The sequence below is a fragment of the Podarcis cretensis genome (assembly GCF_951804945.1).
Source record: "Podarcis cretensis genome assembly, chromosome: 2".
In the NCBI taxonomy this organism is placed as follows: Eukaryota; Metazoa; Chordata; class Lepidosauria; order Squamata; family Lacertidae; genus Podarcis; species Podarcis cretensis.
In genome coordinates, this window is record NC_137171.1 from 99025380 (window position 1) to 99043070 (window position 17691).

The window sequence follows — 17691 nt, forward strand, 5'->3', positions numbered from 1 at the left end:
CATGGGCTGCCATATGTCCTGATTTTTTCGGACATTTCAGCAATTTTTGCCTGGGCACGGTTTATGGGGGCTGAGTCCTGACTATGTTCAGGAAATTCCAGACATATGGCAACTCTCGCAGAATACAACAATTCCAGCTTTCATTTAGGGAAACAAAATTTCCAGTCCTTATAGCCACAGTGAAATTTTTTTACAAATGTCTGGCAAAATTTCAGAAGCCCCCAAGGGGGGAAGATAAAGATGGTTTCCTTTGAGACCACAAACAACTAGTATTTGATTTGCAGTTTCCTGGAGCTGAAGGGCTTAGTTTTGTGGGTTGAGTGGCTGGGGCAACCCAGCAAGATGGGCGGGGTATAAATGATAAAATTGTTGTTGTTGTTGTTAGCATTTAGAACCTTTGCCCTCTTCTACTTACCACGTCATCTGCCATGCCCATGCTTCCATCTTCATTAGCATGCGGTAGATATTTCCCTGCCGAAGCCATGGCGACAGATGGCATTGTGTTTTAAATATGTGGGGGCCACAGAACAGTGTAATAGGAGAAATAATCTAAAGTGCTAGAGAGGTGGGTTGCTGGTGCCTTACATGCAGTGCAATTTTTCTAGAAAAAGAGGTGCCAGAACTCACCATGAATGCCTAACTTGTTCTCTTAAAATGGCCGTGGCGTGCCCACTTGAGAGGTGCTGGAACTGAATTCCAGTGAGTTCCGGCTGGGGTGTGTGGGAAAGCCCTGCTTACATGATTCTTTATAATTTGTTTATGGCTGACTTCTACCTCCACCCCAAAGAGCTACCTGTCAAATCGCTCCAAATCCCAACAGTTCATGGAGCTCTTCCAAAAAAATATGGCAGCCTTTTAAAACTTTGTACTTTGAAACAGAATAAAAGTTCTGCAGAAAAAGCAAATATATGCACTTGGTTTCCTTGGCGCAACACTTGGGTCACCTTGGTGTGGAATTTGGTGTGTCTGTCTGTGTGCGTGGTGGCTGGGAGCATTCTTCAAAGGCAGGGAATACAGTGTGCATAGAGCCCTGATGGGGAATGCTTTACGCTTGTGACCATGCCAGTTTTTATTTTCTATTTTTTTACTGGCTCAGCTGGTGGAGATTATATGAAAGTCAGTTGATGCTCTGCAGGAGCCAAGCAGTTTCCCCTCCCTCCCACCTCCTCTTTTTTTTTTTTTTTTTTGTTTGTTTGTTAAAAACAAACCCTTCTATACATAGACCGAAAAATACTGCACTAGAATCAAAACTAAGCTCTCTCTGAATAGTTTTGAAACTGTCCCAAAGTAGCACTGAGACCCTGCCAAAGTTAACACCGCACAGCCGAAACGACAATGGAAACATCAGCCAAAAGGCATTAAGCTGCAGATGCTTTTCATAGACTGCTGCTTGCCCTGGGAGAACAACGATGGGGTCCAGCAGAAGACCACCTTGACTTTATTTCTTGCAGCCAGCTTACTCCTCCTTTTGCCAGTCTTCAGGTCCCAGGCAGTTTAGTCTTCTTTTTCTCCATCTGGTTTTGTAGGTGTCGGCATTGGCTGGGTTTGAGCCCCCTTAAGCTTTGCACTAGTTCCCCATCTGGTCAGCCTCTTGGGGTTGCTTAGTGAAGAAGTAGCAGCACTCTCCCATGTTACACTATGGGGCCCCATGCTTGGAAATCCACTAGTTCTTTCTCACCTGGTGTGACCATAAGCACAACCGCTACCAGTCTCCCTCCCCAACCCGTATCTTTCTGCTTCCCTACCTGATTTCGTGTCTTGCTTTCTGCATACCCTCCCACCCCTGCCATTGCATCCAGTTCCCACAACAACCAAGTTAAGAACGTGGCTTGCAAATTGGTGTGGTCTTTCTTTCATTCTCCCACAGATCTCCATCAGTGCACCATCTACCTCCATTCCTGATCCTTCTGGGACTCACACTTCAACTTTTTAAAAAACATTTTTATTGCATCTCCAAAAATATCCCAAAATATTTATCGCCGTATACAGTTTTGATGTGCTTAGTAGTTTATGATTCTGTGATGCTGCCAGGAGGTGAATTAAGACCACCAGTGAAACTGGGTCCATTTGTTTCCACTCTGTTATGACTCGTGGTGCAAACACGTCAGTGGAGACAACCCAGTACTCCTCTCAGTTGGTTTACACCACACTGCCCTCCCTGCTGCCCCTCCTGGCAAGCAGCAGTGACTCATTTGCCAGGGGGTCAGGTAAACAAACCTGTTCCATCATGCCATCCACTACTGGTTTTGTTGAAGAAGAATGCCTGACAGAGGGACTACTCCCGTCTGTGGTACTGCTCTCCATTGAAGCCAGTCTCTTTCCAGAATAATGCTACTATTGGTAGCTCTTGGGTATTTGACTTCTTGCCTTCCTTTGGTTACATTACCTGCCTTTGGAGTCTTTGACTCCTTCCTCTAGAACTTGAACTGAGCCTACCCTAGTCTGTAGGACGTAGGTGGACCTGAAACATTGCTGTATCCTGACTCCTACTGGACGCTGATAGGCTTAGGAAATGCTGAGTGCAGTGATAGCATGGCAAGTGGCTTCCTTACGTTACTGGTACGTAATGAGAGGAAGAGGAGGCAAGTGCTGCTTATAACAACATATACTTTGGGCTTCACTTTAACTCTGCCGATTCACACCAGGGTAGGTTGGGTGGGGTCTTCAGGGAGTATAGTATTGATCTCAATCCGTCTGTTTTGACTGATCTGCATTTTCAGTCCATTGGAACTCAAACGTTACATTGCAGATTTTCTTCAATCAATATTTGAAAAATTAACTGTCTTGGGGAAGAAATGGGCAAATTTGCATTCCCTCCCCTTGTCAATTAGCTGCACGGGATTCAAGCTAGTTAGCGACTTTGAGAACAAATTTGCTTTATTCATTACTTTATAACATGAACTGACAGGTCCTTTCCTTTGTATTCAAGACCTCCTGATTAAAATGTGGCTTCTTATATTCCCCTCCCCTCTGCATTCTGCCATTGGCAAGTGGTAGAATTTTGGTTATGTGAATCAACTATAATGAGATACTGAGGTTTAATCCAGTTTTGTAACAGTTGCACAACTCTACACAGACACTTTTCCTTTTCAATTAAGAGTGAATTAACCAAGGTTTATGTTCATTCATCTGGTAACAGGATTAAGCTAATATGAGATAAACCACTCTTAAATCAGAGAGACATTCCACAAGAAGCTTAGCTAGTTTAGCTAAAAAGGCTGGAGGAATGGGGGATATTCCTTCTGGATATTTTAAAAAGGAAAGGATCATATTATCATCTTTTGGAAATTTAAATCAAATATATATATAATCCTCCCTTCAAACCTATAAACCTTTTGAGCTATATTGGAAATAATTCCAACAAAACTAGCTCATGCATTTTGGTATCTGCTTTCAGTCATACTGTAGTCTTGAAACTATGTTAAATTAACTAAATATGCACAGACACGCAAGATGTAGGTCTGAGCCAAACTTTTACAGCATTCTTTATCTGAAAAAAGTCTTATACAAGGTGCAGCATTTTCTACCTTTTGACATAAGTTTCCAAGAGAACAAGCAATTTAAAATAAATGTAACAATTAAATTTAAATAGAACAATAAATGTTTTAAAATGTCAAAACAACAGAAAAAGAACAGCTCAAATAAAACTGATCATCTATTGAAAGGTCAGGCAAATAAAACTGGTCACCGAAAGCTAGCTAAATTGGTACTGGTCAAGTATTTCACAACTAAGGTGCCACTATCGAAAAGGCCCTGTGTTTGGTTGCATCATATCTAAAGGTGGTAAGACCTCTGAAACAGATTATTTAAAAGCCATGGGGTTTTAAAAGTTGTTCTCAAATTGCAGGTGCAGATACATTCACTTTTTTTTATGGGGAGGGGAGCGGCTGATAGGTTGCTACTAACAACCTGAGATTCTGCAGATGGATTGAAAATGAAAGCACTCATGCTTGGGTTGTTTTTTTTTTTTACCCCTTTCTTTAAAAAAAAAAAGCATCTACTTTTGCAACTTTAAAATACAATCCTGTGATAGAAGAGGAGAGGAGGGTGACAGGTGTTACTTGCCAAAACAAATGTGCTTTGTCTTAGAGGAGATAAAATCTCAGTTCTAGGCAAAGAACAAATCAAGTTTGGAAATACCTTCGTTAAAGACCTCCTTGCTACAAAGTTACTCTGTATTTAGAAAGATAGGTTTGTCCCTGCTTTTTCACTTCCTAAATTAGGCGCTCTCTCTTTTTTGTAAAAAAAAATAAATGCTTCCTGTTTATATAGCATCTAAATTTGTTGGGTGTATAACTTGGTGACACATATAACTTGATGACACGGTGGGATCTAAAAATATTGCCTCTAACAGCATGTTTTTGTGCATCAAGAGGATGCTGCTCCTGTGGAGGAGTAGCATAAATATCCTGCAGGTTTTATTCCAAATTTCTGAGGTTTCAGAAGGAAAACCAAGCTTACATTGTGGAGAGTTTGCTCTTTTCCCCCAACTTTTCCTGACAGTCACTTTGGAATAAAACATTCTTCAATTATTGTGGCATTTGACACGTGGAATCCGTAGCCACTAACGTTTTGACTTGACAGAAAATTGAACATTCAACATTTTGTGTCGTGTACTATTTTGGTCTTGTAAAAGTTGAAGAAAGAACCTTTGTTCTCCATCAGAGCAGGAGGAAGCGAAAAGGAGTTACGCTGTGTTTTGTTCCCTTTTCTTTTGACCTTACAAGTTCCTCAGTCAGCCATTGTAGCAACCAGCACATGTATGTCTTCTGGGACCCTTCATGGAATCCGTAGCCACTAACGTTTTGACTTGACAGAAAATTGAACATTCAACATTTTGTGTCGTGTACTATTTTGGTCTTGTAAAAGTTGAAGAAAGAACCTTTGTTCTCCATCAGAGCAGGAGGAAGCGAAAAGGAGTTACGCTGTGTTTTGTTCCCTTTTCTTTTGACCTTACAAGTTCCTCAGTCAGCCATTGTAGCAACCAGCACATGTATGTCTTCTGGGACCCTTCATTAATCTACCAGCTCACAACACAGCCAGCCATGATTAAAACATAGTGCTGAGTTTTAGATAGTCTAAGATTTCCCCTTCAAATCTTCAGTTAACGGAGTCCTTCTAGAAATTAGGATGTTGAACTTAAAAACACGTATACCAACCAAACAAAGGCTGTAGATCCATCTCACTACAGCAGGTATGGTGGACCAGTGGACCTCCAGATGTTGCTGGACTACAATTCCAATCATCCATGACAATTTTCAGGCTGCTGGGGGTAGGAATCCAACATCATCTATAGGGCCACAGGTTCACCATATCTGCATATTAAGCCTATTAAGAGATGGGCTGCCAGATCACATGTATTTTTACTCAGTGGTTATGAGAGAGAAGATAGCCTAAAAATATCAGGTAGCAGGTGGTAAGACCATTCTCAGGATCCTGAAGAGCTACTGCCAATACTAGACAGATGAAAGAATCTGACCTGTGATAAGGCAGTGTTCTTAGTTTCCTTGAAACAGAATGGGACTTACTCCCAAGTAAGTGCCTAAGGTAGCATATTTGGTTAATAAAGTCCTTTTGATTTTGTGATGGAAGTTCATGTCGGAAATGTTATGGAAGTCAGACTCCAATGGTAAATTTTTATTACTTGGAAGTAAGTCTCGCATTTCAGGAGAACATCTACATATACTGTGCAGTGTAGGCTGTACTGATTCTTGTTTAGGAAATGCCTTGTTTTATTTCAGTCAGGAATGGTTCTTGGATGAAAAAGAGTTAAACATTTCAAACCACCCAAACTAACTTAGTGGAATGCCTGAGAGTGTGCTTTGAAAATATTTCAGGTGGGCCTTCACTGGTGACAAAATAACAGAGTAAACAGAAGAAAATACTGTATAATGACAGGTGTGGGGCCAGGTGAGTGTGGCTGGAGAATAGCGGTCTAGTGGACCAAACTAGGACCGTGGTAGACTTAATTTGGCCCAGGAACCAGAGATTCCCCATGCCTGGTATAGGTACCTTAGCAGTACCTGAAGGACAGTTATTCCAATTATTTGAAATGCAGAGAGTCCATTCTACTTCTAATTATGCTTCTCTCACTTTGCAGATGACAGAAGGGAGACACTGTCAGGTACAGCTTCTGGATGACAGGAAGTTGGAGCTGCTGGTTCAGGTGAGACACCTGTATTTCTGGCATCATTATATCATTTCAGTACTGCTTTATACCAGCCTCTCCAGTTCAGTGGTCTCTATCAATGGCTCTAAGAGGGTACTCGCTTTTTAAAAGCTGGGGATGCACTAGCTGAAAAGCCCAGCTGTGGGGGGGGGGGGGCAAATACCTACCTCAGCCAGGTGAGCATTATGCTGTAACTTGCAACCTGTATACATTTACCTGGTAGTAAGTCTCATTGGATTCAGTGGGAGTTACTTCTGAGTACACATACATATAGGATCACACTGCCAGTTTCACATTAGCCACTGCTTGATGTTGAAGATAATGATGCTTTGATATTTTAAAGGTAGGTACATGATCTGTATGGATTTTAGTCTTTACGTTAGTGGGAGAAGCTCTTTTCTGGTGAAGGTTGCATTCCCTCATAAGCAACTTTCAAGGAGCTGTAAGTCAGTGGTGGGTGCGACCAGAGGCAAAAGGTGAGTGGAGCAACAACTGTACAGTAGGTTATGCTCCAGCCACACAAAAGCCAGGTGTTTCTATATACACAGGCTCATTGTTGTCATAGGAACATCAGAAGCTTATCGGAAGTCAGACCATTGATCCCTCTAGCTCAATATTGTCTACCCAGACTGGCAGTGGCTCTCTAGGGTTTCAGACAGCAGCCTCTCCCAGCCCTACCTGGAGATGCTAGGGATTGACCTAAGACCTTCTGCATCCAAGGCAGATGCAATAGAGTACCACTGAGCTTATGGCTCTTCAGAGACCCTGGAGAGCTGCTGCAAGCCAGAGCAGTCAGTACTGGACTAGATGGAGAAATAGTCTGATAGTCTGGTGTATGGCAACATCCTAAGAATCTCTCCGGTTTTGCCCATCACCCATAATATGGAGATAGACGAGAATTCGTAACATAGGTAATAAGGTTTGTTGATATAATGTATATTGTATCATCGCATGCAAAAAAATCACTTTGTCACACTAAAGGTCCATTGATTTCAGTTGGTCTACAACAAACATTAAAAATCATCATGCACCATGGCTGCAGAAGTAGATATATTTGTACAAGAAGAGGAGGTGGTCTTAACACACATTTTCTGTTTGCACAGAGAGCTGTTGGGGGTAAAAGCAAAAAACAACAACAAAGGTTCCATGACCTGTAAGGTTCGCTTGACCATAGCCCTGTTTCAAATATAGCTTGTTATGTACAGGATGCAAGAATGCCATCTAATTCATATCGTTCTCTTCAATAGCCCAAGCTCTTGTCACGGGAATTGTTGGATCTGGTGGCTTCCCATTTCAACCTCAAAGAAAAGGAGTATTTTGGGATAACATTCATAGATGATACGTAAGTTTATGCAGGCATTTTGTAAACCACTGTTTTGAGCTAGTTGCCAAAGAATGACGATTGGCTTCTTCAAAAAAAGATTTTCTAATTGTTGGGTAATAATGTAGCCAATAATAGCTTTCCATTTGCTGCGCCTTTGCTTTGTCACTGTCTGTTTCATTTCCACAATTAACTGACTTCTGGGGACTGGCCAAGAAAATATCCCAATGTGCAAGTTTCCTGTAGCAGGAGGCCACCAACAGGCTCATGAGTTAAAGCAGAATCCAACCACATGCACAACAAATATTAACTCCAGTGAAAAAGGCACTGCACAGAGAAATTGTCCATAGACCAAAAAATATTTTGAAAAACCACAGCCATTACTTCCTCCAGACTTTGGTAAATAGTTGGGACCGTCTTCTGAAACACCAGCTGAAGTTGCCATCATGCAGTACATGATTTGGGACTAGGGTACAGGTAGCCGAATGGTGCCCTCCTGCTGCTGTTGTCATTGAACTGCAGCTCCTGTCAAATGCAGCCAGGGATTATGGGAGTTGAAGTCCAACAATACTGATTGCCAGGGATTATGGGAGTTGAAGTTCAACAATACTGATTGCCACTGGACAAGGGTATATTTGGAATTGCTTTCTCCAATGTAACATAACCCTGCATGCGTGCTTAGTTCATTGAGGGAAGTCCTGCTGTGTCCCCCCCCAGCTTTCTGTAGTACAGTGGGTAGGGACACATCACCATGGCCTTTTCACTACTAGACTGATCTCCCTTTGTCTGCTTTTTTCAGCCAGCTATTTTTTTTATTTTTTATTTTTTGCTTTTAAGGCACGCTGTTACAGTGTGATAACGGTACTGCAGCGTCTTTCTTTGTTTTTACATTAGATTTTTTTTTTTAATGGTTTATCATGAGTTGTCAGATGTGTGAAGGCTCCTTAAATGGAGTAAAAACAAAACAAAACTTGGAGTGTATATATGTAAGGAAATAAAGCTTTTATTACACAGTTACTCTTGTGTTGCAGTTGTGTAGCTTCAAAATGCATCTAGAAAGGCAGCATCAGATATTCCTCCTGTGGGTGCAGAAGTCTATATTAATCACCTGTTTCAGAAGTGTTACAGCTGCACTTCTTGGGGACTTGGTGGGGACAAATGGTAGTATAAGAGAGTACTTAATGCACTTCCTGTTTGTCACTTCTCCACTCCAGCTCTCTCTCTCTCACCCAAGATTCAAAATGTATGTTTGCCTCTCCATACATTCAGGTGGGAATTTGTAGTGGTGGGAAGTGATGTGAGGGGCAATTTGGAGCAGGGAAACAGTGATCAGGGAAAGGGTTAAACACCCATCTCCAGCATTCCCATCTCAGAAAGTTGCACTCCTACCCTTTTGCTAACATGTGAGCCAATGCCTTCTGTTACACGAGTGCTGGGCTTCCTGTTGCTGCATGTTATCACCCTTGTTAAATTTCCCTGAAGATTTCTGTGTTGTCATCAGTATATTTTTGGAAGAACACTTCACACTTGGGAAAGCCTTCCTGGAAAATAGAGGCGGAGGGTGGGGGGATTTTTATTTGTCTCTGTATATATGTCTTTTGTCTTTTCCACCAACGGAAAATGCTTTCTTTTTATAAATACCTTTTGGGATTCTATTTTCAGGTGTGGGGGGGTTTTTTGGACAGGCTGTTTGTGTGGCAATACTTTTCCCACTTCCAGCCTCCTGCCCAGTAGCATTTCCATCCGGTGATCTTGCAGAAATTGCCTCTTAAGTTTTACAGAAATGACTGGTATCCAGGGCCAGCCCTACCATTAGGCAGCATGAGGCAATTGCCTCAGATTGGCATATGCTGTGGGGCAGTGGCTGCAGCCCCTTGGTTGTTTCTCTCAGTTGGAAGACAGAGTTGTGGGTGATTCATGGCCTTTCATGCACCCCTTACACCAGCCTGTTGCCCTCAGTCACATTATCTCATCACCAGATTCAGTTTCTAATTCAGCCAGCTTCTGTACAAGGACCTAAGTGGAGGCACCATCTTCTTCTTTGCCTCAGGCAGCAAAATGTCTTGGGCTGGCCCTAGTGTTATCCTTACAACACAAAGCAGCTTTTGCTTTGACAAGTTACAGGGAGCTTGAAAGCTCATGTCGATGTGATTCTCCATTTAGTTGCATTTTGTGTATGAATTTAGCAACCACCAGAGGGCAATCGAGCCCTTTTCAATTAGAACTTTTTATCTCAGTTTTCTAACACAGTCCACATGGTGGATGGACGACATCACTTTGTCTCCTGTAAAATCCACAGGGCAAACTGTGCTTGTGGCAAGGACTTAGTGACTCAGACCCTCTATGGGCAGTGACCTGATGGTTAATAATACATTTTGCTTGCAAATGAGTCCTTCCTATCTGCAGTGCTATTCTTTCTGCACAGATTCTATTGCAAATCTGTTAGAAGCCACGTTGGCTGTGGGAGGTATAAATAACAGTTGCTTAAAACAATTGGCCTTTTCCTGCTGTCATGCTTGATTTCTTAATGCAGAGGAACTGGGGCTGGTGAAGTGGCAGGTGACTCCTTAGATAATGACCCACATTCTGGTATATATAATATACAGTATAGATTGTTTGCGTGTGGATGAGTTTGTGTGCACTGCATGCTGTCCTAACCAACAACAACTCCAGGAGTTTGGTGGTTAAAACAGTAGTGGTTAGAGCAATACAAAGCACTATGTATTTTTAAAAGTTGCTTAAAATTAAATTTAAAATTCAGGGTTTGTTTAAAAACCAGTAAAGTGGGGGAGGGGCGGCATGTTCCGATTATTATACCTTTGAAATACATCCTCTATCGCTCTGAACCTAACCTGTTTCATTTCTTTTTCCTGTCTCTAACCCTGTGTTTTTTTTGGGGGGGGGGGGTGTGCTTCGTTTTTGTTCCTCCAGAGGTCAGAATATCTGGCTGCAGTTAGATCACAGAGTTCTGGATCATGATCTGCCCAAGAAGCCTGGTCCAGCAACTTTGTTTTTTGCTGTCAGGTGAGTAATGATTACTTAGAAGCACCAGGCAAAGTAAGGCTGCCATTCTGAGTGTGCCTGTGTGAAGTAAGTTAATTTTCAACACACAGGCAGCAGGGTAATAGCCAGTTGGTTCCTGTGGGGTTTTTTTGTGTGTGGTGTCATTTGTGTGAGCAACTTTGTCACACTTGCCTATCACTTCCTAACAGAACATGCTGCATCACGTTTTAAATTCTTTATTTAAACCTCAGTAAGATGACTCAAAATGCGCTATATATACTCTCTCTCACACACACACACAATGCAGATTTTAAAGAGAACCCTTTCTTCAAGGAATATCTTGCAGGACTGCAAATGTTCTGCATCCCTACCTCCCCAAGGCTTCCAATTCTCGCTTCTATAAATCTAATCACGCAAACCCACCCACTCATTAATTTCTTAGTTTTTAGCTGACTCTCCTTACACTGTATTGTTTTATTATGTGTGCATCATGCCCTTTCTCCAAGGCCAGGATACGTTTCTTCCCACATACCTCCCCATTTCCTTCTCACAACAACTCAGTGGGATAGGTTAAACTGAGAAAAATCTGCCCAATTTGGGGTGATATTTCCTCTCCCCCAGCAGTACCTCTGCTGCTTCCCATATTGTTCAGGCATGGCCCCCAATCCTTTGGAGAGACCTTTCAATGCTGGGGGGGGGGGGCGACAGAGAACTTTCCTCCCACAAACCTTAAGTTAACTTATCTTGGGATCTAAGGCAATGAACTCACAAATAATTAAAGTATCCTTCTGAGCTAAACACACCACACATTGGCTTGGTTTTATCTCCTTTACATTTCAGCTAATGAAATATTCTTTAAAATAGCAATGGTCTGAAGAGGCAGCTTAATAATGGACATCTCATGCTCTTCAGAATAATGAAAGCATATCCCACAGGAAATAAGTTTATCACCGCCTTGTCTGTCTGTGGTTCTGACTTGCATTGTTCATTTTATGGTGATAAGAAACTTCTTATGTGATGACTCTGCTTTGACATCTGAGTTCTCAGCTCTCTGTGGACAACATTCCATATATACAGCAATAGTAACAGCAATATTAAAACACCCATAACAATCCCAGCGTATTCACACTCCTGTCTCAGCGACATCTATGCTGGTTTGATCATGTCCACAGAATGTTAGATGGCAGGATCCTCAAGGGATGTGCTCTGTAGGGAGCTGGCTTCAGGCGCCAGGCCCGTTGGCCCTCTTTGCACTGTATTTGAGTAACCATAAGAACATAAAAATGGAAGAAAAGCCTGCTAGATCAGGCCAGTAGCCCATTGAAAACAGCATCCTGTTTTCACAGTGGATGCCTAGGGAATCTTGAAAGCTGGACTTTAGTGCAACATCACTCTCATGATTATTCCATAAAGTCAATCGAAGCATCACCCTAATCTGGTGTTCTCATTATTATAGCACAAACCAGCAGATTGCTATTCGTTTACAGCTGGAAGTACTGTAATATAAAGTCACTTTCTCCTTCTTTATTTTAGGTTTTACATTGAAAGCATTTCCTTTCTGAAGGACAAAACCACAGTTGAGCTCTTTTTCCTGAATGCAAAGTCCTGTGTACATAAGGTAATTTAGCACCTTTCCTGTACAATTGTATGTGTGTAGCTGTAAAAATAAACTTTGTTCAATCATATGGGGACACACACACACACACTACTGATACTTTTCATTCTGCCTGAAGTAACTAACAGAAATGGATGGATAAGTTCCAGAAATAACGCAAGAATGAAGTATTGTGAGACCTCAGAGAGACTGAGTTCTTACTCCTGTCTAGAAGGTGTCTTTAAACTCTGATGGGCTTCTTGTTTGCCTGGACTGAGGATAGAGAGGGATGTGAGAGTAAGCTAACAGTTATTGCTCCAGGCATGTGTCACTTGGTAAGTTGCCTAGAAGGGAATGAAGCCCTCAAGCTGGGAAAGGTTCTCCAGCACCACCAGTCTTAACTATGGTTTACATAAACAAGCTCGTCTTCAAGCTGTGATTTATGAAGCTGGCTTGTTTTAATAAACAGTCGGAAGATTAACCACAGTTTATGGTCCAATGTAACTGAAGTTAATTGCAACTGGAAGCAAAAGCTTCAACTCTCTCCTCATGACCACGCCACAGGAGGGGAGCAGGAGCACACGTCGCATGAGTTGCGAGGCTCACTCATGCAACGCTGAACAGTGGCCCATTGTTGAATCTGAACAAGCCACTGAGTCACCTGGTTGCTGATTCAGCAGATTCATTCAGCCTCCAGAAGCAGATGCCAGGTGGCAGAAGCATACCTGCTTTTCTCTCTTCTGTCACAGTGGCAAGAAGGAAGAGGAGAAACTTATGCCCACTGTTTGGAGTCCGAGGCAGGATTTCTCCAGCTGTTTTTGGACTACAATTCCCAGCCTCCCTGACTCCTGGTCCTGCTAGCTAAGGATGATGGGACTTGTAGTCCAGCAACAGCTGCAGACCCAAGTTTGGGAAACCCTGGTCTAAGGCTTCAGGATTTAAGTTAGCATCAGGTGTAGGGCAAACCCACATGGCTGTGAGCTAGTAAATTCACTGGTGCAGTGTTCCTGCATTCTGATTTCCCTGCCCAAAGTACAGAGCTGATGAGAACACCACTGGCTGGTGGGGGCTATGGAGACTGCATGGCTGACTTCCCAGTGTAAGGGGAGGGCCAGCTGGAGGGGAAACATTTTTTACATCTTCTAGGGACATGCTGTCCACTAGACTACTGAAATGGAAACATTATCAGAATGAACGCCATGGCCCTGCTCTAGCATGCAATGGGATTTGCCTTTAGCTATGAATGAGGAGGCCCTTGTGCGCATGAAGGTGCCCATCTGCGCAAGCAGCTGGATGGAGCCTCACAGGTGTATTAAAACATGTGGTCATATTTTCCACCTGCTGTTGACTCGCCCTCTCAGCCATTCCCATAAATTGCTGCTTGGCCTTTTCCTCATGTCCAAAAAGAAAGCTACTGACGTTTGTCAGTGGATGCATGACAGCACAAAATAAGGCAGGACACCTAGCGGGTTAGTACACTTTTGCCCTCTGTTTTAGGAATGCAACCCCGCAGGAGCGCACTATTTTTAGAACTTCTAAAGAGACATACTTCTAAAGGGTTTCTAGCAACTGGGGTTTTCCCTTTTAACCACTTTGATGCTCCCGTCATTGGACCGCCGCAGCAACAAAAAAATATGAATAGATGCCTGAGCTGGTGTCCAGTTAATTGCTGTTCCTGCCACACCATTTACTATTTACGCTCTTCAAACCCATAAGAATCATTGCTTTCAGAGGCACAGAAACATTTCTCAAAGTGTTATGCGCTGTGCCCAGTGTAGTTAACAGTGCCCTGATGGCTTGCTTTAAAAAAAGGAAAGCACACTGGGTGAGATTTTGAATACTGAAACAGAGTGAGGAAGAGGGGCATAACTCGTTACTCTATATCTTTGCTTAAAAGTGCACCCCAATGCAGTTTGTCTCCCTGCAAGGTCCAAAACTAGTGTTGGTTGCAGGAAAAAGCAGGGTGTGAGGAGGGCAGTTTGGAGTGGAGAAAAGGAGGCAGTGATGACTACCAACTTGCATGGCTTTTAAAGGGGATTATTAGACAGATTCATGGAGGGTAAGGCTATCAACACCTGCCAGCCATGATAGCTGTGTTCTGCTCCATTGTCAGAGGCATCAAGCCTCTGAATACTGATTGCTAGGAATTCCAGGTGGGCAGAGTGCCATTGCGTTCATGTTCACTTTGCAGGCTTTCCACAGGCATCTGGTTGGCCACTGTGAGGACAGGATGATGGACTAGATGAGGCATTGGCCTGTGATAACTGTAAAAATTTGAAGACACTAGCAGGATTGAAGTAAATCCTGTAGACATATAGTAAAGAGCTAGATTGCACGATTGGATTTGATATGGGATACCGGTTGAAGGGAAGGAGGGAAGTCATAAGCTCGGCAGAGCAAAAAGGGGTTTTATGTTGATTAATGTATTGTTTGGAAAGCTGTTTAAAGGAAAATAATAAAAATTTAATATTAAAAAAAACCACAAGATGAGGCATCGGCCTGATCTAGCAAGCTCTGCTTATTATGGTCTTAAGTAGGTGAAGAGTTAAGTGAGCACACAAATCTTCTCTACTCAAAATAGGTATAAGATATGTAGATAGCCCGTTAAAGTGCACAGATGTAGCTTATACAGGAAGTTCTTGATTAGAGAAGTAAAGGGGAAATAAAGGCAAAGGTTTTTTCTTAAGTAAACTTAAGTATGTTTGTATCTTTCATAAGGGAATTCAAGGCAGAGTATGTGGGGTTTTCAGGTGGTCTCCCATCTAGGCATTACTCAACAAGGTAACAGCATCCATCGTGTGTCATGATGAAGGATGGAGATGTTGATGGACTTCAGCTCCTAGCAGCCTCAGCCAGCATGGGCAGTGAACATGAGAAGAGCCTGTTGGATCAGGCCCATGGCCCATCTAGTCCAGCATCCTGTTCTCACAGTGGCCAAGTAGATGCCTATGGAAAGGTGGAAAGCCCACATGGTCAGGGATGTCTGGAGTCCATTGACTTCTGCAGGATCAGAGCTTCCCCATCCCTGTTCTAAAGAAATTTCATGACCATCCTTCAGCTAGATTCAGTAAGAGTAAGATGTTGGAGTCATCAGTATTTTCCAATAAGCGTTTTGACCTTTGTCAAGTGTACTTTCTGGAAATGTCGGAGCTAGGCTAAAAAAAAAATACAACTAAGAAATCCAGAACAAGGTGGGAATGAAAGTGAGAATGAATTGCCAAAACAAATGGGTGTGAGTATCTCTGCAGGTGTGCAGATGAATGCGTACCTACTTATATACGCTAAAGAAATTTGAAAATGTTCGAAACGTAAACATTGCTAATTTGCTCTTGTGACTTTGCCAAGATATATGATTTGAATATATTAATGTTGGTTGCATGTTCTAGCATTGAGAGGAACTGGTTATAGTGGCAACGATGTGCAGATGTAGTAATGCTGCTCATCAGTGTTATGTTAAAGACTTTAAGGGTGTAGAGAACAATTTTGAGAGAGGACAACCTTTTTTCTCTTTTTACTAGGTGTGTGTTAATTGGTATCGGGATAGATGGTGCCAGGCGGTGGTTTCTTGCTGAGCCTGCCTGTCAGCCAAAGAGAAAAATAGCTGTCCCTAGAACTCAGTTTCTGTGGGAGGCATGAGAAAGAGGTAGACAGAAATATGGGTCACAGATGCAATAGGTGTATTTATAACGAGTAGCATGGCAGTGTCACCTTCTGTTTGTTGGCTGTTTCTCACTCAGAAGCAGGCAAGGTGAAAATGTCTTTGCAGGTAGATTTGCATCCATGAGGTGGGTGGCGCTGTGAGTTAAACCACAGAGCCTAGGACTTGCTGATCAGAAGGCTGGCGGTTCGAATCCCCGCGACGGGGTGAGCTCCCGTTTCTCGGTCCCAGCTCCTGCCAACCTAGCAGTTCGAAAGCACATCAAAGTGCAAGTAGATAAATAGGTACCGCTCCAGCGGGAAGGTAAATGGTGTTTCCGTGCACTGCTCTGGTTCGCCAGAAGTGGCTTAGTCATGCTGGCCACATGACCCGGAAGCTGTACGCTGGCTCCCTCGGCCAATAAAGCGAGATGAGCGCTGCAACCCCAGAGTCGGCCACGACTGGACCTAATGGTCAGGGGTCCCTTTACCTTTACCCTTCTACATCATTAATCTAAAACTGAAATTAATAATTTGTTGACTGTCAACTATGCTTAGTGTGTTTTTCCCTATTAAAGCTGGTTTAGGATTGTATTTCATGGAACGCCCTTATAACCTGTCGGCATCGGAGAGTGCCTGCTTGCATATGCATTGCAGTTTCTACAACTATCAGTGACTGATCCTCAGAATACCTACCATTCCTTGCGCCCTTGGCAAGGAGCTGTATCGGCACCCCCCCAAAAAAAATCACTTTACCGTATCCCTTTGTGCAGCAGTGCAAGAAGGATGGGAAGCTTCTCCCGCGTTTGATCTCAGCGGTGCATCACCAGGCATCTCCTTAGCCTGATAGGTGATTTTTGCACCCCTCCAGGTGTGCGTCCCTGGTGGGTGCCAGTTTTGCAAACCTGTTAGTACACCTCTGCTGATCCTGAAACAGTGCCATCTCATGATCAAGAAACAATAGTATAGGGTTTGGGTTACAGATATAACAGATGTGACCAATTTATTCAAGTCCATAGGCACATCTGGATTTTTTTTAATCAATTCCCATGGGCACCATCACCCTGGTTACTTACTTCCTACCTCTCCTGGATCAACCCCAACCCCAGCTGGCAAAGTAATAAACCACACGAGCCTACGCTTTGCAGTTTCCAAGGATCTGGTAAAAGTTGGATTCAGTACAATTAAGGCAGGCCCATGTCATACATTTAAAGCACATGACTTTCCCCAAAGAATTGTGGGGACTGTAGTTTAAGGTTTCTTGAAATTGTAACCCTGGGGGGAGGCAAACTACAGCTCCCATGATTCTTTTGGGGAAGTCATGTTTTTCAAGTGTGCATTGGATGTGCTTTAAATGCATAAGGTGGACCTGCCTTTTATGTGAGCCTTGAAAAACACACAGAACTGCAAAAGGAATTGGGAAATAATAGCACTTTTCCAACTTCCTCCTTCAGCTCTATGTATGTTTTGGTGGAGCTGGCAGGGAACAACTACCACCACCACTTCATGAAAACAGAGGCAATGGATGGGAGGGCTCAGAATCTTCATGGGTGCCAGGAGAAGACAGAAAAGGTGTTACTGCACCCATGATCCCTAAATTTACTCTGAAATCCTTGTTGTGGGTGTGCGTCAGTGGATTTGCTTTTTTGAAGACCAAGTGTATGATGTCTGCTGCATGTTGTCACCAGTGCTACAGGACCCCGAGTTTGCAAATGGGAACTGTTCATTGAACCCATTCAACAGAGCATATGCCTAGTTGAGAAATCTCCGATATTCCTCCTCCCACCTCATTATTTTTACTCCAGCTCTTCCCACCCTCACAGAGCACGCAAGTATAAAACTCTTTTAAGAGAGCCTTTAGAAGTGATAGGTGAAACTAATCAATAATGCTCTTGCATGCACACCTTGCCTAATGAGTGGAAACAGAGAAAGAGTGATCTTGTGCAACTCTCCACACATACCTGTGGG

At 42.9% G+C, this 17691-nt stretch overlaps 1 protein-coding gene across 6 annotated transcripts in view; it reads left to right on the forward strand.

Moving 5' to 3' along the window:
• Nucleotides 1-17691, forward strand: part of FRMD4B (FERM domain containing 4B) — a 234620-nt gene that overhangs the window by 109180 nt on the left and 107749 nt on the right. For all 6 annotated transcript variants that reach the window (XM_079958857.1, XM_079958853.1, XM_079958855.1 and 3 more), the window contains 4 exons: nt 6101-6166; nt 7417-7511; nt 10422-10514; nt 12027-12111. In XM_079958857.1, the coding sequence (XP_079814983.1) occupies nt 6101-6166; nt 7417-7511; nt 10422-10514; nt 12027-12111 (339 nt within the window). The remainder of the gene's footprint in view (nt 1-6100; nt 6167-7416; nt 7512-10421; nt 10515-12026; nt 12112-17691) is intronic.